At 47.9% G+C, this 22,190-nt stretch overlaps 1 protein-coding gene across 1 annotated transcript in view; it reads right to left on the reverse strand.

Moving 5' to 3' along the window:
- REEP1 (receptor accessory protein 1) overlaps positions 1–22,190 on the reverse strand; it is a 57,018-nt gene that overhangs the window by 5,204 nt on the left and 29,624 nt on the right. Inside the window, exons 7-8 of the mRNA XM_077766696.1 lie at positions 7,905–8,082; positions 3,589–3,624 (exon numbers count right to left, since the gene is read on the reverse strand). Of these exons, the coding sequence (XP_077622822.1) occupies positions 3,589–3,624; positions 7,905–8,082 (214 nt within the window). The remainder of the gene's footprint in view (positions 1–3,588; positions 3,625–7,904; positions 8,083–22,190) is intronic.

Raw genomic sequence — 22,190 nt, forward strand, 5'->3', positions numbered from 1 at the left:
CCTGGGAGCAGGCCTGGGGATTGGTTTGAGTCGGTGCCTCTGCACATGTAGTTCCCTCCAAATTCTGGTCCAGGGCTTTCCCTGTGCCGTAGCCATCCACGCCTTCGTACCCAGAGACAACCTGCATGGGGACTGACTCTCTTGCAAGTTCATGGCCACAAGCAATCACCTCTAAACTCAGGTGATGGCAGCCAAGACCTGGAGCCTGCAAAGCTGCCACCCTAGTGCTCAAGGCTGGGTGGCCTCTAGGAAAGGACAGGAGTCCCTGCTGCCTTCCGCAGCCTTGGCTGACAGTCTGTATGAATAAATGTGTCAGTAGGACCACAGCAGGCTGGCACACAGCTCCACCTCTTCTCTCTGCGGGGAAGGCAGGGAGGAAGGCACTGGCTGAATCTCAGAGCCCTTAGAGGCCTGAGTAGATGTGTCTGCACTGAGCCCGAGGCTTCCCCACCCCCACAGTGCCAAACAACCCCCAGATTGTTAATCCCAGGTTAGCAAACACAGCACACACAGCACACATTAACGGGAGCCATTAATGGAAGTCAGCAAACGTGTCGAAGAAGGGCACATCCGTCTGGAACACTTACATTCATGTCCCCGACAGCCACCGAGGAGAAAGAAAACAATATTCCGTTAGGGAAGGGTCCCCGGGGATGAGACTCACAAACGTGTACGAACGTGCGTGCATACACACAGGTCCACACACAGACATACACTCATTCGTCTCTCCTGCTCTCAACCTCACACGCCCACTGCTGCTGTCGGACGAAACATGCCGCCTGGGGCCACACTCAAGGAAAATTCAATTCTCGCTCTCCTTCAGTAGGAGGAATAAAAGGCATGACTTTGCTGTTTTAAAAATGATGTCCCACACACTTGATTTTTTTAAGAGAAAAAATCCATCTCTATGACTAATTCCAAGCAGTAATACAAACTTCAGTTCTATATTACATCAGGGCAGGCAGGGTGGAGAGGGAGGAGAAAGAGCAGTCAGGCGGGAAGGAGACAATAATAGAAAGGGACCCGTGCAGGAGACAACAGGGAAATGACTGACACAGGGGCAGGAATGGAGCTGAAGTGGGGAGAGAATGTTCTGCGGTCTGACATGCACAGATGAAAATCATCTCAAGGGACAAGGAGGGGCCCTGTGACCAAAGTGTCTGGGACCCCCTGAAATCCTCTCCCACGATGTCACTGGCTGGGAGCTGGGCTCCAGTCCCCCAATACCATCTGCTGACACCTCACACTGGGCACCTTCACTTGCAGAGATGGCCACACTTTATGGAGGAGGGGACGGAGCCCTGAAGAGCCGAGGGACTTTCCCACCATCACAGAGGGACGAAGATGGTCTTGCAAGCAGACCTGAGGGAGACTGGGAGGGGAGGAGAGAACGCCGGGGCACTGGGCGTTACAAGGGCCTGAGAAAGAGAGGGCTGAGGCAAAGGCTCCCAGATCACAGCTCTGAGCAGGACCGCCCCAGCCTGAGGCCCCCACCCAGGCCAGCCTGCTGCCCACTCCCCAGCACCCCCATCCTCACAGCTCCTGGGGAGAGCAAACACTACTAAATTCCTACAGTCAACTGCAATTCAATTTAAATGCACTGAAAATGCAGCCTCTGATGTGGAAACCATCAGGGGTCACAAGAGGTGAGGGCTTGCCAGGAAACAGCGCAGAGCAGTCCCATGAGGACAGCGTGGAGGAGAAGGCAGCTTTATTCTCCCTGGTCCTCCAGTGGTAATATCCCAGAATTAGAGGCTTTCAGAATGGCTCGCGGAATTCACAAACTCAAAATTGGTGAACAGGTGGAGATCACCATAGTCGCCTGAGGCCTCTGGGACCTCACTCCACGTTGTTTCCCAAGCACCAGTAGGTCCACCAGGTCCAAGTATTAGCCTCTAGCACTGGAATGCAGCCCCTCTGTTTGTTTCTTCCTTTTTAAAACTGGGATATAACATGACATCATGTTAGTTTTAGATGTACAACATAATCATTTGAGTAAGATACATATGTATATATATATATACACACATACATATATACATGTACATATACGTATATACATATACATACATATATATGTGTATATATATATTCTTCTGTATCTGATGTAGACCAGGAGGCCCTGAGGGCCAGTGGTCTTCACTGTCCCCCTGCTCAGGACTCTTTTGATTGTTGGTTCACATTGGGTTTATGGTCTCCAAAACCCCCAGGTCTTATACAGACTTGTAAAAACCTTAGCATCAAGAAATCTTACAAGTGAAGAAATGAAGGGAAAAGAAGACACTTCTTAAATGCTGCTCATGTCCTTTACTCTCACCACTGCAGGAGAGACAGCCATGCCTCCCCAGCCCCAGTGCTAGTAGCACAGGCAGTGGTGGGTGCCGTGCCTGCCCCCATCCCCCCGCACATGCCAGCCAGCCGCTGCAGGTGGGGGGCCTTTTGCCTTCAGAGCCAAAGGCAGATCCTCCATGGCAGGTGAAGTGGGGGCCGGGTCCGTCCAGCACCATCTCCAGTCCCTCGTGTGTCTAGTCCAGGTTAGGGAAACAGCAGGAGCAGGCCAGGAGAGAACATGGCCAACCGCAGGTGCCCATGGCTGCACCACGCCATCATTTGCTCACAGGGAGGGCAGCTGCATTGGGAGACCCCAGGCTCGTCCACTCTCCCTGAGGTTTTCTGGCTGCTCCCGGCTATAACAAAAAGCCTTTCATAGACATTTTCACAACCACGCAGTGAGGTGGGGAAGCAGGACCTTTATCTCTATTTTGAGCTGAGGAAACCGAGGCTCAGGGTGGTTAGGTGGTTCACGCACAGTTACACAGCTAGTAAGTGGCAAAGCAGGACCAGGGCTCCCTTGGCTGCACCTGGACCAAAACCCCCGGAACTACAAGGCTTCGTTGCTTCAGAGGACCTGGGTAAGTTCCTGTGTCCTCATCACCCACAGCACAAGGAAATATGACCCTGTGGTGGTTTTAAAATATCTCCACACATTCTTTGATACTACGCCTCCCTTCCTGAGGTGGAGATTAAGTCTCCTCCCTTTGAGCATGGGCTGGACCTAATGACTCACTTCCAACCAACAGAAGAAGGCTGCGGTGCTGGTGTGTGACTTCAAAGACTAGGTCCTAAAAGATACTGTGGCTTCCCATGTGCTCTCTCTCTACTGATCACTCACCCTGGGTGAAACCAGCTGCCATATTGTAAGGACGCACAAGCAGCCTCAGAGAGACCCATGCGGTAAGGGGATCTGAGTCTGCAGCCAGTAGCCGCAAGAGAGCCATCTTAGAAGTGGACCCTCCAGGCTCAGTCAATCCTTTATGTGACTATAGCTGTGGCCAACATCTTGGCTACAACTGCTCATAGACCGTGAGCCGGAACCACTGGGTTAAGCTGCTCCTGAATTCCTAGCCCGCAGACACTACCAGATAATACAGGTTTGTCATTTTAGGCAGTTAACCTCTTGACTCCTGCCCCTCCTCCCCAGACTATGCAGCTGAAAGGGAGCCCCAAGGTCAGGCGCCAGCTTATGGTTAGAACCTCCTCCTGAGGCGAGATGCCAGCACGCTGCACAGAGGCTGGCTGCTTACTCACCTTTCCGGGTCCTGCAGGTAGAGCAGCAGGTACACACTGTGGGGGGATGGGGGACATCATCAGTGATACCCCTTACTCGATGGGAACCAGCCCCAGCAAACGGGGAGGCTCCAGTGAGGTGTGGGGATCCCGGGAATGGGGGTCTCTGTAGAGACACCAAGGTAGGGGAGGAGATCATTCCAGATTCAGCTTCCCCTCAGGTGCTAGAAAATGTCCTTGCCTGGCACACAGGGGTCAGTCCTTATGTCGTCTGAGAAATAATTCTAACCGCACCTGCCCACACACCCCTCCACTCTATGCCTTCCAGTTCAGAAAGATTTCCAGAAACCTTCTCAGACTGACCTCTGACTCCCCACACTGCTTAGTAGCAGTCATTCGGTCAAAGGCCCAAGTAGCTATTGCCTTGTACATGCCACTGGTTGTGGTGCACATCTGGGCCTTGGTATGCAGTAGGTGCTTACTAAATACATGTTGACTGAGTGTCTCCAGGTTCACAGGAAGCATGGATCACTCTTTTAATACCACCTCCACTCTTCCTAGGGTTCAATGCCAGGCTTTCAATAAATGGTGTCTAACAAGATTCTGTAGGGAGGGCAACATGTTTCTGCATATTGTTCTTTTACACCAGTGGGCGTGTATTTTTATTTTACATACACTGTTACATTATATCTCATTGCTTTGTTCTTTCATTCACTGGCATCATTTCAAGAATGTACACTGAACATTGTATGTAGGTTGAAACCATTGCCTCCAATGGCTGCATACAGCTCCCTGGAGACCAGCCACCACCTCTGACCGGTCCACCCCCAGGCCGCCTCCAACAATTGCCACCGGTCCAGGGTTTGCAAATTCTCTTGTTTGCTCTCCTCGCAAGCCTAAGACACAGGCTGAGTAGGGATTACAGTACCCTTTTTCCAGAGGGGAAAGCTGAGGGGAACGGGGCTCATCTTCATGCCAAGGTCAAATTCTCTGGTAGTGACCACCTGTGGTGTCACTCTGAGAAAGGTTCAGAGGCTGAACGTAGGCCCCTAGGGACAAATGTGGTAACTGTTTGGCTACATCTTCCTCCTTGCACTGCTCTGCACGGCCCACTGTCGCCTTGCCAGGTTGCAAGCCCAGACTGGGCCCTACCCCACCATGCCCAGTGTCGAAGGCCCACACAGGCATAGGGAGGGCACCCAAGCCCTTGCAGCTGGGCCTCCTTTGTCACACTTCCCCCTGGGCACATCGACCCCCAACTGCCTGGGTACTTTTGCCCCACCCATGCCCAGGTCCTGAGTCATCCTTCACCTGTCTTTCGTTCTGAGATGACTTTTATTTGAGGCTCCAGAACAGCTGGAGTGAATGCCACATGGTCCCCGCCCTCCCTGCTGGGTCAGTACCTCCCTTCTCTACCCCCTGGAATCATAGGTGCTATGGCTCAGGGAGAGCAGTGGGGAGTGCAGGGTCATGTTGTAACACAGCAGGTCCTCTGGTTCATGAACTCTACCTGCTCAGCCTGCATCCAGAGTGACCCCGCTGCCTCGCTGGGGTGTGGCAGAGGGCATCACTGCTAATGGAAGGCTGCAGGGCCAGCACTGAGACAAAGCATCCCAAACCCGTTCCTACCTAGTGGTGGTCTGGGAAAATGTTCAAAGCCCAGGAGATGCTTCCCATAGCCTTCAGACCTCACAGACTTCTCACTTTCCCAGGTCGGAGACTGCCCTAAATAATCTACCTGGGGAGAGGTCTACGTAGGAGGCCTGGATTCTGTGTGGCCTTGGCACAGTGCATGTCCTCTCTGAGCCTACTTCTTCCACTTGGTTCACTTGATAATGACAACAGAGAATCTCAGAGGGAAAGGACTGTGGAGCCCCACTAGAGTCTCAGTATATGACCATTCAACTTTGGTTTGGGCCCTTCCAACATCAAGGACCTTGCTACCTCACAAGGCAGCCCATTTCTCTCCTGGACACTTTCATATTAGAAAGTGCTTTCATAGGTGAGTTACATAACAACAGTAGCAGCTACTATGTAGAGTGCCAGGCATGATCCGAAGCACTTTTAAATGGATTATTTTATTTGAATCCTCACAACAACCCCACAAGTGGGTATTGTCACTCCTTGCGAACAGATAAGGAAGCTGAGGTTCAGAGAGGGTAAGAACTTGCCCAGGTCACACAGCTAGTAAGCAGCTACCCTCTTGGAACTTTACCCAATTTTATCCCATTGGTTCTTGCTCTGACTTCTGAGCCTCACAGATTTGGGGCCTGTTTTTCTTCCAATAACAGTTTTAATTTGAGGCTCTGTGGTCCATGAGCTGACTGAGGGTGGAGGTGATATATAATTCCATTTCACATTTCTATTTCTGAAACAGTTCCCAGTAGATCAGAAGCTGTAGATGCTCAAGGAAACCTAAATGGTCAGGGGGTGAGCAAACAGAGAGCACCAGCCCAGGAGTGAGGCCACAGGAGAATGCCAATCCATGGGTGATCTTGGTGACAGTCCCTTCTCTGGGCCTTGGTCTCTTCACTGGTAATATCTGAGGGTTAAGACTGAATGATCCGTGAGGTCCTTTCCTGCCTGGCCTTTTGGAATTGCATTCTGAATTTTTTTTTAATGTTTATTTATTTTTTGAGTGAGAGAGACACAGATGGGGTGAGTGGATACTGCACTCTAAATTTTCTGGGATTGCATTCTAAATTCTCCTGAGAAAGGGGTGCCTGGGTAGCTCAATTGGTTATGCATCCAACTTTGGCTCAGGTCATGATCTCGTGGTTCGTGAGTTCAAGCCCCCATTGGGTTCTATGCTGACAGCTCAGAGTTTATAGCCTGCTTCAGATTCGGTGTCTCCCTCTCTCTCTGCCCCTCCCCCACTCATACTCTCTCTCTCTCTCTCTCTGTTTCTCAAAAATAAAACTAAACATTAAAAAAAAATTTAATTCTGGGGATAGAGAGTTCACTCAGGAGATTGCCCCTCCCTGATCCTCACCCCTACGGCCAAGCTTCTACCTTCCCAACCCTGCCAGAGTTAAAATATCTTCCCTCCAACAGAGAGGCCACAATGTTCAAACCTGGGGCCAGGGTGAAGTGGGGTGTTCCTCAGAGGGGAGGAAACTGACAGACACCCGGCCTGGCTCTAAGCTGGTCTCCATTCCCTGGAAGGGAGTAANTCAGGATGCTCCCTGCAGGGTGCACCTCACAGCACAGGGTCAGGATCCAGGTGACTTGCATGTCCCTGTTTCTGTGTTTAAGAGCAGGGCAGCCACCGGGAACATGTTACAGCCAGAGACTCCAAAAGGGTGGTCCAGTTCCCATCCTTGAGGCTCAATGTTCCACCCCGGGTGAGGGATAGAGGTGGTGATCCAGAACTGCACCCTATACCTCCTTCACCATTAAACCCCCGCGGGCAGCAGCAGTGTTCAGCTCCTGAGAGCCAAGGTCCCTGGAATCTCTCCAAGGAATGGTCTGGGAAAATGTGAGTCCTGGCCCAGCTCCCTACACCCTAATCCATGTCCCAACCCTCCACAAGCCTGAAACCCACTAATGGATCGGACATCAGTGGGTCCCAAAGGGGGCTGCACCTCAACACCACCATATATGGGTCTCATCCCAGACTTACTGAATCCTCTGGGGATGGGCCCAGGACTCTGCATGTTTAACAAGGTCCCCAGGTCAAGCCTCATACAGGCAACCTGATGCCAGGCACTTGAAAATCAGAGGGACACATCGGGGACAGAGGTACGGTTTCCATAAAGCTGTGGCCTCCGCAGGAATTAGACCTCAGAGCTAGTGTGGCCTTTGGCATGTAGTGGCTGAGGGTGTGCCTGGTGAACGGGGGCACAGGGGTGGGAGGAGATGGTGGAGTGAGAGAGACGACAAGAGACATGCATGCAGGGGAAAAGGACCACAGGAGCCAACAGCCCTGGGTGGGTGGGAGGAGACACTCATGCTCAGGACAGGCAAGCCCTCCTGGGGGTCCAGGGCCAGGGAGGAAGAGAACAGAGAAAGCTGTCTCGCACCATGTCCAGCTGTGCCTGCTGCCTCCAGGCTCGCTTCAGGCACTGTCCCCACCCACTCCCAAACCCTTCGGTAATCAGATGGAAAAGGCAGGACCCTTGGGTGCAGGTGGCCTAACCCTGCCCTCTAGCAGGGTCCCCAGGCCAGCCTCGCCTCCTGGCCAGAGTGGTGCTCTGCCTCCTGGCTGGCCTGGCACGATCCGATAGGCGTCTGTGTTGATGGCAACTCCGGGCTACAGGCCGCATGGTGGGCTGGGCCTCTCTCCGTGAAAGCAAGGCCTGTGAACTGGAAAAGCCAAAAAGCGGACCGACACCCACCTGAGCTGCCAGCGCTCTCAGAAGCACTCCTGGACATCTTAGGCTGGCCGTGTTTGCCGCTGGCTCGCCCAGATCCCGGCGGTGGGGGGCTGGAGGGAGCAGGGGCACCGTCACCCCGGATGGTGGTGAGGTCCTGCATGCTGAAGCTCCGGAGTCTCTCCGATAAGGCACCCTGTCCCTGGATACAACACAGGAAGGGGGCACACGTCAGAGGCCTGCCCCACTGACCACAGGCTGTGGTGGGGAGTGGGGGGTGAGGAGGCAGACACAACAAAGGCCAAGAGGGAGTTCTGACAGTCAGCAAGGTGGAACTCAAGACCCGGAAGGACTCTGCAGAGGGGCAGGTGCCTGGTGTACTGGCTGCAAATACTGAGAGGAGCAAGGCCTGGAATATTCCACGGCCTCCTATGGGTCTCAGCAATTATGTCTCTGGCTCCCGGCTCCTTCTCCTTCATTTAAAAAAAAAAATTAATGTTTATTTTTGAAGGAGAGAGAGAAAAGGAGAGAGACAAAGCATGGTGGAGGAGGGACAGAGAGAGAGATGGAGACAGAATCCAAAGCAGGCTCCAGGCTCTGAGCTGTCAGCACAGAGCCCAATGTGGGGCTCAAACTCACGAACTATGAGACCATGACCTGAGCCGAAGTCTGATGCTTAATCAACTGAGTCACCCAGGTGCCCCTCCTTGTTCAGATGCCCACATTGTGTGATGAGCTAGAGCTGCAGAAAGACTCAGGGCAGGGGAAATGACTGCCACCTGCAGTTCCTACTCTTGAGGGGTTGTTTGCTGCTTCTGTGGCTTTACATAAATAAAAATCCCTACAGAGCCACATTTTTTACTCAGTCTCCAGTACACAAGAATCTGGTCAGAAAAATCAAAACCTAATCGTTGATGTGCTTAGTCCTTACACTTTTCAAAGGAATTAAAACTCAGCCAGTATTTTTTTTAATGTATGACAACAGCAATTTCTTTTATCTGTTCGTGTTACTGTTTATCAGGCACATTTGCCTCCACTCTTGCATTTGAGCTTCATAAAATACCCAAAAGGTAATGAATCAGGAAGGGGAAAAATTATATTAAAAAAAAAAACCTGCTGACTGTAACCATTTCATATTCTGAGAGAGCCACAGAATTCACCTCAGGGGAAAATTGTTCTTTTGTTTAGGAAAGCGAGATCAATCCATTATACTTATGAAAGGGAAGGTCCTTGCTGTCTGGATGAGAGAATCTGTGTCGGAGTGAAAAGGATCATAATGAAGGCTCAGGGAGGGGACATCGCCTTAGGGGCGCCTCAGGGGCTGGATAGGGGCCCTGTGTTTGGAAAACAAGGAACTTAAGAGGGAGCTGGGGGCTGGGGGCTGGTAGGAGACGGGTTAATCGAGAATTGGGTTGGGATTTGAGCAAAAGGTGACAGGCAAGTAACCACCAAGCAAACCAATGAAGTAGGACATCTTGGGAAATACTGGAGGGCGAGCAGACTTCTCACAGGTACACAGGACAGCAGAGGATGGGGGAGGAGGTACCTGATCTGGATAATGAAGGGAAGAGTGGTCCTAGAGGGCTGGGCTACTTGGGGACAATAAGACACAACAGATATAACAGAACCAACAAATCAGCACAAAACAGGTGGGAACAGCCAACAGAAGAGCTCTGGGGCGGGGTAGGATTCATAAAACAAACAAGGGCCACAACACGGCAGAGGGGTTGGAGGAGTTTTTTTAATTTCACTTAAAGGGAAATAAAAATAAAAAGCAATGAAAATGGCCAGCAAAGCACAGCAGTTCACCGAAGTGACTAGTCAAAGAGCCAGTTAGATAAAGGAGCAAATGCAAATGTGAAATGAGTTTGTTAGAGGGAAGGGGGAAAACAAAAGGAGCTTGCAGACAAGTCTAGAAGAAATGTCAGAATAAAACAAAGATGCATTAAAATATGAAAGAGATAAGTTCTCTACCTACCAAATATCTAAAAACATCTCTAGGAAACTAAGAGCAAAAGGAAAACTATTTAAATAATCAGATATATACAATTAGAATTATAAATCCAGACAAAGGGTGTTTTATAAAAAAAAAAAAGAGACAGAGAGACAGAGATCACCCTGGCTGCCTCAGACACCCCTCCGCAAGATGGTGGCTAAGGAGACTGAAACCTCACCTTCTAGACATTAACAGCTGGGTGGTCTGTACCATGAAAACAAGGTGAAACTAGCTGCCCTGTATAATCCCCTCCAAAGCTATTAGCCAATGATCTACGATTATTTAACTCAGAAGCACTTAAGGTGACATCTAGAATTTAGAAATGAGAGGACTAAGGAACAAAAATGGATTGGAAAAGAGGGAGGAAATACTGACAATCACAATGGAGTAATTCAGTGTCAGGTTCACACTCAGGAAGGCTACTCCGTGGTTCGCTTTCAGTCATCCTACCATTCGGTCACTTTTATTCAACAACTATTTATCAAGGCTGTTCTCTGGGCAAGACACAGTGCTAGGTGTTGTTAGGAAATCCCAAAACACAGCTCGATTTCTGACAAAATGTAAAAAGACAAATGTACAAATAACCGCACAGCTTGGGCCATACCATAAGCTACACAAAGAGTGGATTAAGTGCAACAGTTCTGGAGTCAGACAGAGAGTCAAATTACAGTCCTATTGCTAAGAGCTGGGTGACCTTAACCTCCCTCCACCTCAATATTCTCCTCTGCCAAGGAGCATCCACATGGCAAGATATAGTGATGATTACATGAGATTATGTCCATACGATATTATAAGGCCCAAAACATAATAAGAGTTCAAACAATGCCACCTATGATGATGGGGATGGTGGTGATGATGAAGAGGAGGAGGAGGAGGAGGAGGAGGAGGAGAAGGAGATGCTGCCTGAGACACACAACTTGCTGTTGAAATAAAAAATAAAAAGACCACATCTGGCCAAAAGGACAAGGAGGAGCTTCATGAGCCCAAGCCCAAATAAAAGGCCAGGGACTAACTCCATCAATGTCTGGCAGCTCCTGGAAATGTTCAGTAATGTATCTGAGAGCAAGCAGCAGCAGGCACCATACGTGTTCTTTTCAGCAAAGCACTCAAGTCCACTCGCAGAAGCCAGCCAGCCTAGCTCCAATATCACTAACATCATGAAGACTGGAAGTGCAGAGGTTAGGAAAGAAAAGGGGATAATAATAGCTCTGTATCAACACAGTCCTGAATCAGATGAAATCATAGTGGCATGGATACAAGGATCTCGAAAACAAATTAGCCTTTATCTGTCAAAACAATCTGAGGTGGTTAGAATTAACATGGCTCTCTCATTTGTAAACCTCTCAGCCCTGCTCCATCTCCTCTCAAGACCTCATTTCCATTCATTTTCCACAAACCCCAATCCATCCTGCCACTTTGGCTCTGCTCTGGAGAACGTCCATTTTATTATTCTGGGAACAATCAAGAATTGTTCAGCGGTACTCTGCAAAACTGGGCTCCCTATTTGGGAATATAAATTTGGCTCCCCTAAATTTGTCAAAGCTTAATACCACACTCTCCATAATCCAATGAGCCACTTTACCATATTAAAGCCTTTAAAGATTCCTACACTGTTTCAGGTTAACTCACTGTAATTCCAACAAATTTGACCACACTGGGATATACTGTTAGTTGGCCATCCAAAAGTCACTCCCAATCCCATTCTTGACATGGCAAAAAACAAAACAAAACAAAACAAAAACAAAAAAACCCCAGATTTTCCAATCTCCCTTGCAGCTATGGACGGCTATATGGTGCAATTGTGGCCAATGGAAGGTAAGGGGAAATTTGCTAAGGGATTTCTGGGAAAAACATCTCCCTTTCCAATATGCAGAAGAAAGACCTGAACCTGCTCCTTGTTTTCTGCCTTTGAGTGTGGTGGAACTGCCAGCCATCTTGTGACTAGGTGACTCACAGAGACATCCATCCAGAGCCCTGACGTCTCTGACTCACTGGAATAATGACAGTACCCACTTACTCCTAGACTTCTTGTAAATGATCTTCATCTATTTCAAGACCTGTATTTTTTCATCTCTGACACTGGGGTGGCTCTTAGAATTGTTGTTGCCTTGACATCATTGTCATTGCCTACACACAAGTGCATTTGGTTGTTATTGCCCATGGTATGACTGGACAGTTGAACTGAACTGAAACCATTCAGAACCACCTGTGGAAGAAAGATGAGTCCAGGATGTTTAAAACACATTCCACTGACACCTCTGGTAAGATCAAGAAAGTGGCAGCATCCACACTGGCAGAATGGTTATCAGTGACATGGATGAAAATCCCAGAGACAGCAGCTAGCTGTGTATTACTAATGCTCTGGAAGGTAGAGAGTGATACAGCATGGTCATAAATGGACACTGACAAGCTCAGTTGAAAAGTGATTCAGAAGAGTGAGACTCGGAAAGTGAAGAACCGAGGTTAGGAAGAAATTCAACCAATTTCTTATGCTTATGTGTTCCTTTCGATGTATGTGCAAAAATGACACACAAAAAACTCTATGTCTAAACAAGTCTAAAAGAGTCCTTTTGATAAGTAGAAGTAAAAATTCTAAGTGGAAAAGCATTATACCTTAATTTGATTGGCAATATTTTCTTCCTTTAGGGGTCGATAACAATGTATCTTAGAAACTACCACATTCTTTTTTTAAGTAGACTTCATGCCCAATGCGGGGCCCAAAATGGGGTCTAACATGGGGCCTGAACTGACAACCCCAAGATCAAGACCTGAGCTGAGACCAAAGTCAGACACTTAACTGACCTAGTCACCCAACTGCCCCCAAACTATTGCGTTGCAGATCCAATGCAATATGGTTGCACTTCTCAAAGTTTTGTCTGACCATCTCTACTCCGTGTCATATGCTCTCAGAAGTCTGTACTTCTATGTAGTACCTCACACAATTATATTTAACTATGGATATTGTTTGTTCGTTGTCTTCCCCTCCAGATTGTTTATTATATTTATTAGTGCAGCCTCGGTGTCTGCCACTCTACCCGATACACATTAGAAGTCAAGGAGTTGAATGAATGAACATATGGCCATTTGTTGAGCAATCCCCTCAGTAAAGTGCAGTAACAGGAAATCCCCACCCCTACCCCAGTGCATCGGCCAGGGTCCTACACCTGAAGCAGCATCCTGTTGAATAGGGACATGAGCTCTGTCCACAATGAGTATATGAGAAATGCCACAGGGCTGGAGGGAACAAAGGACGGAGAGTGAGCACTGAAGGAGCCAGACATGCCAGAGGCAACTATGCTTGTCCTGTCCTTAGAGGACTTGGGTAGGTGAAGACGGGGACCAGGTGGAAAGAGAAGTATATTTCTTAGTCATCCACCACTCAGAGCTGCCACTTCATTCAATGACAGATGAGGTCTTTGCAGTTTTGTCTGCTAAGGAGATGGGGGGCTGTGTTAACGGCCAAATGAGTGCATTTGTGAAAGTGCCTGCTGAAAGGTCATAAGGTTTCTTTTAAAACAGCTGGGCCAGTGGAGGATGGGGGCAGGAGTGAGACACGGTCTTCACTGCATGCCCTCTTTTGTGCTTTCAGAATTTTATACCATAAATATATTACCTTTAAGAATCATTACCATTTCGTTTTTAGAAACACTCACAGCACTTTCCCAGGATCACCTTGAGGATCCCATTTTGTAAATATAGGGCTTGCATGATGCTGACAAGTGCCATCTAGACCAAAAAAGAATGACATGAGACTATTAAAAACAAAACAAAACAAAACAAAACAGATTAGAACAGAGAAGAAGGAAGTGGTGCCTCCAGAAACTGCAATGCATTCACTGTCCATAGAGCCTTGTCTCAACTCTGTTATGAGGGGCCTTGACCAAGTCACCTTGGCCTTTGTCAGCCTTGCGTCCTCACTGGGAATTACAGCACTGAACAAGAGTCCTTTCCAACTGGAAAATTCTAAGTTCAAGAATCTGTGACCCTCTTCAGTGGCTCCTTATCTGGCTCTGATTGCAATTCCAAAATAAAGGTTTCTAGAATTACTTGAAAATCTCTAGAATAAATGTTGGGTCTCCCACGGTAACTTTGATGAAGGATGAATAGATTCCAGCACGTGTGTGCAGTTTTAATTTCTTTAAAGTTATTTTGAGAAAGAGAGGGAGAGAGAGAGAGCACAAGCAGGAGGGGCAGAGGGTTGGGGAGAGAGAGAATCCCAAGCAGGCTCCACGCTGCCAGCACAAAGCCCAATGTGGGCTTGAATTTACAAACTGTGAGATCATGACCTGAGCCGAAATCAAGAGTCAGACGCTCAACTGACTGAGCCACCGAAGTGCCTCATGAGCGTGTGTTTTGAAAGTCCTGTATCAATTTCTTCCCTAGCCAACACTCAGTTTAGAATATGAGCCATAGGAAAAGCTAAGAATGTGGGGGTCCTTTCATGAACCAAGGTCAGCCTACTTCAGGTACATCTGAGTCTGTCCCTAGGGCTGTCGTACCACATGTCAGCACTGTCCTTACCAGCCCACCTCTCAGCCTACCACCATGGGAGGGAAAGGGACACATGCTCTGTCTTCCATGAAAGCAAACCTCTTACTTACAATCTGTTGTACTCTTGGCCTCTTCATCCGCTATGGTGTTATAAGCGTGTCTACCCAGTTTTTTTTATTATTGCTCATTTACATGTCATTTGTTTTAACAGACCCACCTCGCTGCTTTCTGGGCAGGCCAACACAACATGGCCTGGTGGCTCTTTCAGGGGGCTCCTAGAACTCCCAGAAATCTCACAGAAGCGCCTCGGGGCAAAGGAGGGTAATCCATTCCTGATTATTTAATTATTTAATAGATTATTTAATCTATTTTTTTTCTGGCTAAAACTCTTAGAAAATTAGACTTCAAGAGGTGAACTGTGTCACTGAACTTCCTGAGATCTTTAATTTCTAATCTTTCCCCCAACTGGTAAGGGATGAGAAAGCCACGTAGCCAACACACTGCCAAATTCTGTATGTTTTGATGTTTTTCTTCTTTTTTAAAAAAGAAGTTTGTTTTTTTTAAGTAAACTCTACCCCCAACATGGGGCTCAAACTTACAACTCTGAGACCAAGAATTACATGCTCTACCAATGGACCCAGCCAAGTGCCCATTTTGATGTTCTTCTTAGGGGAGCAGGTGTGTTTCTGGGAAAATCTGGTATTCCAAGTAATCTGGTATTCCAAGTAAAATAATTCACCCCTAATAGGATGCCTGCCATGAGGGCCCACAGAGCCCAGATGTGACACAGCAGCTAAGCTTGGCTGCAAGCCCTTGATGAGGTCCTCTTTTCCAGGGGGACACACCAAGGCACAGGGATATCGAATATCAGGGATATCGAATGCCAGTAACTAAAGACAACAAGAATAAAGACAACAGGTTTTAGTGAGTCAGGCAACTGATAACAAAGCCACCAGCATAACCACATTCTCCACTGGTAATTCAGATTTAGTACTTCCTTCTATGTACCCTCCTCACTGACAGTTAACCTCCAAAGCTACACATGCTCTACATCAATGCCAAGCAGGCTCCTTATCAACATGCTGATGAAGATGGGCAGCCTTCATTGTGACATGAAATTAGATTAACAAACAAAGGAGAAAGAAAGAGAGGACTTCTCCCACAGTAGCATCAACCATCAAATTCAACTCGTTCTCCAGGCATTACACAAAGGGGAAAAAACCCAGTAAGTTAATCGCATGTTAGATGCTACCAAACTGACACCAAAAAGAGGCTCTGGAAGGATGCTGAAGTGGGACTGGCTCTGGATTAACACACACGAACACACGCAGGTGTCGGTAGGAGAAACACCTGGTTCCGATCCAGACCATGTGCTGGCGGGCGGAGGTCACTGCCGGCCTCTCTACCCGACTGGATCAGTTTGGAGTTAGTCACACCTCTCCACGGGGTTACCTGCCCTTCTCTGAGGTCCAAAGAGGAGACAAAATGAAAGAGTCGAGCCACCTGACAAAGGGGAAAAGAAAAAAAGCCATGGGCAGCAAGCCTACAAAACAGGATGGAGGGAGCCATGCTGTCTTCACCAACTCACTCCTCACTCACTCACTCACTGGCTCCAATCACTCATAAGTTCATTTATTGGCAGCAAATGCAGAGGTATGTTTACAAAGCCCTGTGTGAAGCCCTCCAGAGGAACAAAGATGAACATGAAACATGATACGATCCCTACTCCCAAGGAGCTCACAGTCTAGCTGGGGCATCAAGACGCAAATGCACACAAGGCAGCAAATGACAGACATGACAAAACGTGAGGCAGGAGTTCCGGGGAGGGAGAGAGTGCAGTCAGCTGACACCCGGTGGAGGTCACACATAAGACCTCAACCTTGAGTGGAGCCAGGGCTGCGTCACCAGAGAGAATGGGGAAGGATACTATGGCCTGGTCATCCCAGTCAGGTCTGCACTCTGGTGACAGGGCTTCAGGGTCACCAGGAAGGACTCTTCACACACAGCTGATGTCCCTGCCCTGGCACATAGATGTCCACCACTAAGTCTCGGCGAGAAGCTTTGCCTTGTCCAAGCTTCCTCCTTGGAAAGGCAAAAGCCCTGAGGGGAGGTTAGTGTGGTAGTGGATTCCTTTTCTTGGGCCGGGAGGTGGGTGGTGCAGGCAAAAACAGGAGGGTCGTTGCTAAAGGACAATGAGGGGGAGAAAGGACTGGGTGGGGGGAGGCACCATCCACAAGACAAATTGTTTCCATTGTTGGTGAAAAGAGGAGCTACAGTTATATTTGCAAAAATGCCCACATTATCATAAAATGTGATGAAGCTTTAAAGAAACTGTAACTTACGGTAACATGTATTTGTGATCCAAATTCCTCCACCTAGAATGTACCATATCCTGTATTTAAGTGTTGCCCCAGCCTTGCCTCAAGGAAAAGAGGGAGCCTGCCTCAGTGGCATTGCCTTTTGTATATTAATACATCTTCTTCTTTTTTTTTTAATGTTTATTTATTTTTGAGAGAGAGAAAGAGAGAGAAAAAGACTGAGTGCAAGTGGAGGAGGGACAGAGAGAGAGGAAGACATAGAATCTGAAGCAGGTTCCAGGCTCTGAGCTGTCAGCACAGAGCTTGATGCCGGGCTTGAATTCATGAAATGTGAGATCATGACCTGTGCTGAAATGGGATGCTTAACTGACTGAGCCACCCAGGTGCCCCTTAATGCACCTTCTTAATTCCCAGGGATGTTTGATATAAAATGGTCACAAGAGCAGGCAGACAACCTTGAAAGTCTCCAGGGCTGTGACCAATTCAAAAATTCTCAGTGGGAAGACAATCATCTCTCAGGTACTCAGCCATGGGTTCTCAGGGGCTGCGGACATAACCCAAGTAAATAAAGGTCGGGAAATGTTAGTCTGATGTGTGGGGAGTGGGGCAGGGAGGGGGCCTGGGGATGCTTAGAGTGATTCAGAGAAAACCGGACTGGGAACTAGAAAGTCTCACTCTGAGCCCAACTTGGCCACTAACAGCTGTGCGACCCTGAGTGAGCCACTCAACATCCAGGTCTCAGTGTCCACCCCTGTGAAGTGTAGGGGGGGAGGGGCGGGGGGGTTAAAAGATGGCATCTAAGGCTCCTGCCTGCTCTAGCAACCTATGGGTTTGACATTCCTTCTCTCTTGGGGGAGAGCAGGTGCTCACTGTTGTAAGCTGACCCCAGGGACCCACTCACCGTGAGGCTGAAGTGGTAGAGGAAACAACTGTACGGAAAATGGGCCGAGAGCCATGAGGGACCTGAAGTCCAGGGCTGGAGGCGTGGCTTGCTCAGGAGAGACACAGCACTGGCAAGGGGGGTTGGGGACAAGACTGCAAGTAACAACAGATCCTGTGCTCATGCTACCACACCACAGAAAAAAGATGGGAAGAGAGCCTAGATCCACATGAGAGGGAATTTCAGCTTCCTCTCCAGAGAAGTCTGAACTGTAAATAGATTCCCAATGCCAGCATTTGACTTGTTCCTTTTATTCTGCTCAACAGAATAATGATCAACCTCAGAGATCAAACCAACATACAGGAGAAGTGAGTAACAGGCAACCTTTATTTAGCATTTAGTATGAGCTCTGCATTCTGTGAAGTCTTTATGTCCATTGTCTCATGAGTGTTTTGTGGCAGGCACCACTGTCATGCCTATTTTGCAGGTGAAGAGGCTGAGGCTCACAAAGGTGCAGTGTAAGTGTGGGAGCTGGGGTGTTTAATCAGGCCCTGCTTACCTCCAAAGTACACGCGTGATGTGAAGTATTGCTCTATTAGCTGTGACAGCTAAAAATATGTATGTCAGTCCTTCATTCCTTTAACATTTACTGAGCACCTACTAGGGTTGCAGATAAGATATGAATTTGAGGGATGCTTGGATGGTTCAGTCGGTTAAGCGTTTGACTTCAGCTCAGGTCACGATCTTGCGGTTTGTGGGTTCAAGCCCCGTGTCGGGCTCTGCTGACAGCTCAGAGCCTGCAGGCTGCTTTGGATTCGGTGTCTCCCTCTCTCTCTGCCCCTCCCTTGCTCATGCTCTGTCTCTCTCTCTCAAAAATAAATAAACATTAAAAAAATATATATGACTTCTAATGATCACAACAGAGTGCTATATGGGGACCAGGAAGCAAGAGAACTATTCCACCTGGAATCAGAAGAAGTTTCCATGGAGATGGTGGCACTTGACCTTGAAGGGTGGACAGGATTTCAAACAGGTGGTGATGGGCAGATGAAGGACCAACAAGAGCCGAGGAAGGAAAGAGAAAAGTCTAGAAGTAGCAACGCTGGGTGCTATTTCTAGAACAGTGCAGAAGGTGGTGCTCTTGTAAGTGCAGTACAAGAGGAGCCAGAAAGGTAAGGAGAGACAAGACAGAAAGGCTGGGATGAGAGCTCAAATGGCAAAGGAGAGCAGCAGTGACTACTTGGGTGGCTACTGCAATAGTCCAAGCCAAAAGGAAGGGTGTGGAGAAGAAGGCCTGGAGAGAGGGAAGAGAGGTCAGATGGGCAGGACTTGAAAAGTAGGAAGAAGGAAGAGCATCAAAGATGGCTGAGACCTGGAGCCTGGAGGTCTGGAGGGGGTAGTGATTTCATTGTCATCAGAAAGATGGGACACAAGAGGAGGGGCAGATTCAGAGTCAGGGAAATACTGACGAAAGGTACCAAGGAGATAAAGTGAGGAGAAGTTCAGCAGAGAATCAGCAACGCTGTACTTGAGCCCCAGGCAGAGAAGCCGAACTGGGAACCAGGCATCAGGGGACACCTGAAGGTGAGAGGATCCTGGGAGGGAGAAGAGAGCGAGGTGAGGCCCTGGAGAAATCCCGCCCAACACTGCTGGGCGAGGGGAGGAGGAAGGGAGCTAGCAGGAGAGAAAAGTCTGGAAGGAGGAGGTGACTAAGAAGGCACCACATCACCACAGCCAAGAAGCAGCTCCTCCCACTCACAGGTGATCTTAAAAACACTTGCTCAGACTCCTAGGTTCAACGAGGCTCCTCTCTGAAACCAGGTGAGCAGGCAGGCTTCTCTCTTCCCACCTGGACCCATGGTACATCCAGCTACATATAACCTCCACAGGCAAACGTGGAACAGAGTGGGGGGCAGGAGACATCCACGGGAGTTCCTGGCCCGTCCTCTGCAGCTGCCTGGTGGTGCTGTGTCTTCTGTTGTTTTACTCTCCCTGGTCATCTACCAGGTGGAGTGAGGCACCGGCCCAGCAGACACATGGGGGAAGAGGGATCCAGGATGATGCTGAGGTGTTGAATGATGAAGGTGAGCATGTAGGACCACACTGGCAAGAAGTCTTGCTTGGCTCTGCTTCAACAAGTTTCGGGAAGCTCAGCTCAGGTGCAACCTGATTTGTTTGAGAAGCTTAGATGGCAGGCAATCCTTCCAAACTCTTTCAGCACGTTGTCCGTAACGGTTTAAATAATCTTGGTGTTTAAAACCGGTTGCCGTGGTGAAGTGTAAATATTAATTTTATGTCACACTGTCCTTGGCTAAAACAGAAGAAAGAAGGCCAACTTGATGTAACCTAGCACAATGGCTGGGAAGTATTCCTCAGCTACTTGGATGGAGCAGACATGAGGGTGTGACAGTGAAGTGAGATACAGAGACATGGAGGGGACAGCAGTCTTTACTTCTTCCTTCGAAATGCTTTCTGAGCATGAGCTGACACAGGGAAGTGCTATAAAAGGAAAAGCAATACCTGCCTTCTGATTCATTGTAAACAGGTAATTTGCATCTAATTAGTATTCAATAGACAGCAAGAAAAAACAAACAAACAAAAACAAAAATAAACGCATGGGAAAACGACTCCAGTCTGGCCAGAAGCCCCAAATCACTCGTCTTATGAGCTTCTGGTTCCAAAAATAAAGTTTCATGGTGCTTGGAAAGCAGTGTTTTTTTTCAAGCAAGAAGTTTAGATACGGCAGTGACAGATAAAAGATAAGGATCATAGGGAGAGGATTTTTTTTAATGATGCCAAAAATTGTTTCGTAGAGTTTGTTTAATTCTTAAGGCAAAATTGAGTGGGACTTTAAAAATGAACGACAAAATGGCTACAATTTGTCTCTCTGTGGCTCTAGTGCCATGTTCAGATGCTAGGCTATCCCCAAGGCTTGGCTCTCCCCTCGTGGCTACTGACCATAACTGCAGGCAAACTGGTGGCAAATTGGGGAAATGAAGGTCATGGTGTGAAAGCTGCGCTGGGCCAAGGAAGAAGATGAAATAAAAGCAACACTATGGATGATGCTATAGGTTGAGTTTCCATCTCCCTGTTTTGCTGATGAACCTCATTTAAAAAGGTCCCACAATGCTGAGTGGGTAAGAGAGGGGTTCGGTCAAATCCAGGGCTCTGTAGGTGTAGGGGTGAAATAAAGGCAAAGAGAACCTAAGACGTTTCATAGAGGACTTGGGGCAGCACTGCCCAAGAGAACTTTCTGCGATGTTGGAAACAATCTGTATCTGTGCCAGCCACCTGCTACCACAGCTGTATACACTAGTATAACTGAGGAACTGAATTTTAAATTTACTTAATTTTAATTAATTCAAATGTAAGTAGCCACACTGGACAGAACGGGACTAGAGAATCAAAAACGTTTATTCTTCAGATCAATCAACAAGGTCTGATGAGTAGCTATGAGTGCAGAACACTAAACAAGTAGACACTGGTTCTTTACTTGGTTTTTCCTAAGCAAGAAACAAAGGAAAAGAATCTAGAGCCCCTCATCTCCAAAAGCTAACAATATAATAGGAAATATTAGATTCTAGGGAGAAAAACCCACACACAATCTGGGAAAGAAGAGCCCTGAGTCCACAGAATGTCTGCACTACTTGGAGCAGTGTCTTAACCAGGTGACTTTAACAATGGTATTGGTACCGGCGGAACTGTTCTAGGGATAGGATCTCCAGGGAGAGTGAAACAACATTATTTTTCAAGTTGTGGGACAAGTAAAAAGCAAGGCTCATTTACCAGGTCTAAGAATGGGGCAGATGGAAGAGACCTAATATGTACTTCCAAGTTCAAGAGCAATAAGGTGGCCTTGCTTATTTTAAAACTTTTGATCAACTGGTTTTTCTCACTATGATTTCTCTTTCTTGTGAGAATGTATTTTGCTTATTTTAGAGACTTATTTTTATTTTTCTTAAGTTTATTTATTTTGAGAAAGAGAGAGATAGAGAGAGGGAGCATGAGAAAGGGAGGGTGAGAGAAAGAGGGAGAGTAGAATCCCAAGCAGGCTCCATGCTGTCAACGCAAAGCCCGACACAGGACTCAAACCCATGGACCTTGAATCATGGCCGGAGCCAAAACCAAAAGTCGAATGCTTAACCGTCTGAGCTACCCAGGTGCCCCTTTAGAGCATTATTTTTTAAAAAGGGAGAGAGATTTCCAATTCTAGTCTTAAAAAAAAATCTGGGGCTCAATTTTCTCTCTAACTGAAATTACTGGCTAGGAAACACCCAACTTCGAGGCTCAGAGCCAACTCAGAAACAAGGGCCGTTTAGACCGATGGTCCCAAGAAGGGTGCCCTCAGGAATGAGACAGAGCAGTTGTCACAGAGAGAAATGATGCATCGACACTGCCCAGAGACACAGACCCTGGGGAACACTGGGGGTGGGTGGGGGGAGTTAGTAGTCCTGGAGAGAAACTTCCCATGTGTAGTTGTGTTGTTTTCATTTTTCCAGTTCTAAGATAAAATATTAATGTTAGCATTAATAACAACTTATATTATGTGTACAGTCTTCTTTACAAAGTTTCTTCACTCCTGATGATGCAAAAATCTGGTAAACTTTTTTTTAGGGAAAGGGCTC

This window comes from Crocuta crocuta, unplaced genomic scaffold (assembly GCF_008692635.1).
Source record: "Crocuta crocuta isolate KB4526 unplaced genomic scaffold, BGI_CrCroc_1.0 scaffold275, whole genome shotgun sequence".
In the NCBI taxonomy this organism is placed as follows: domain Eukaryota; kingdom Metazoa; phylum Chordata; class Mammalia; order Carnivora; family Hyaenidae; genus Crocuta; species Crocuta crocuta.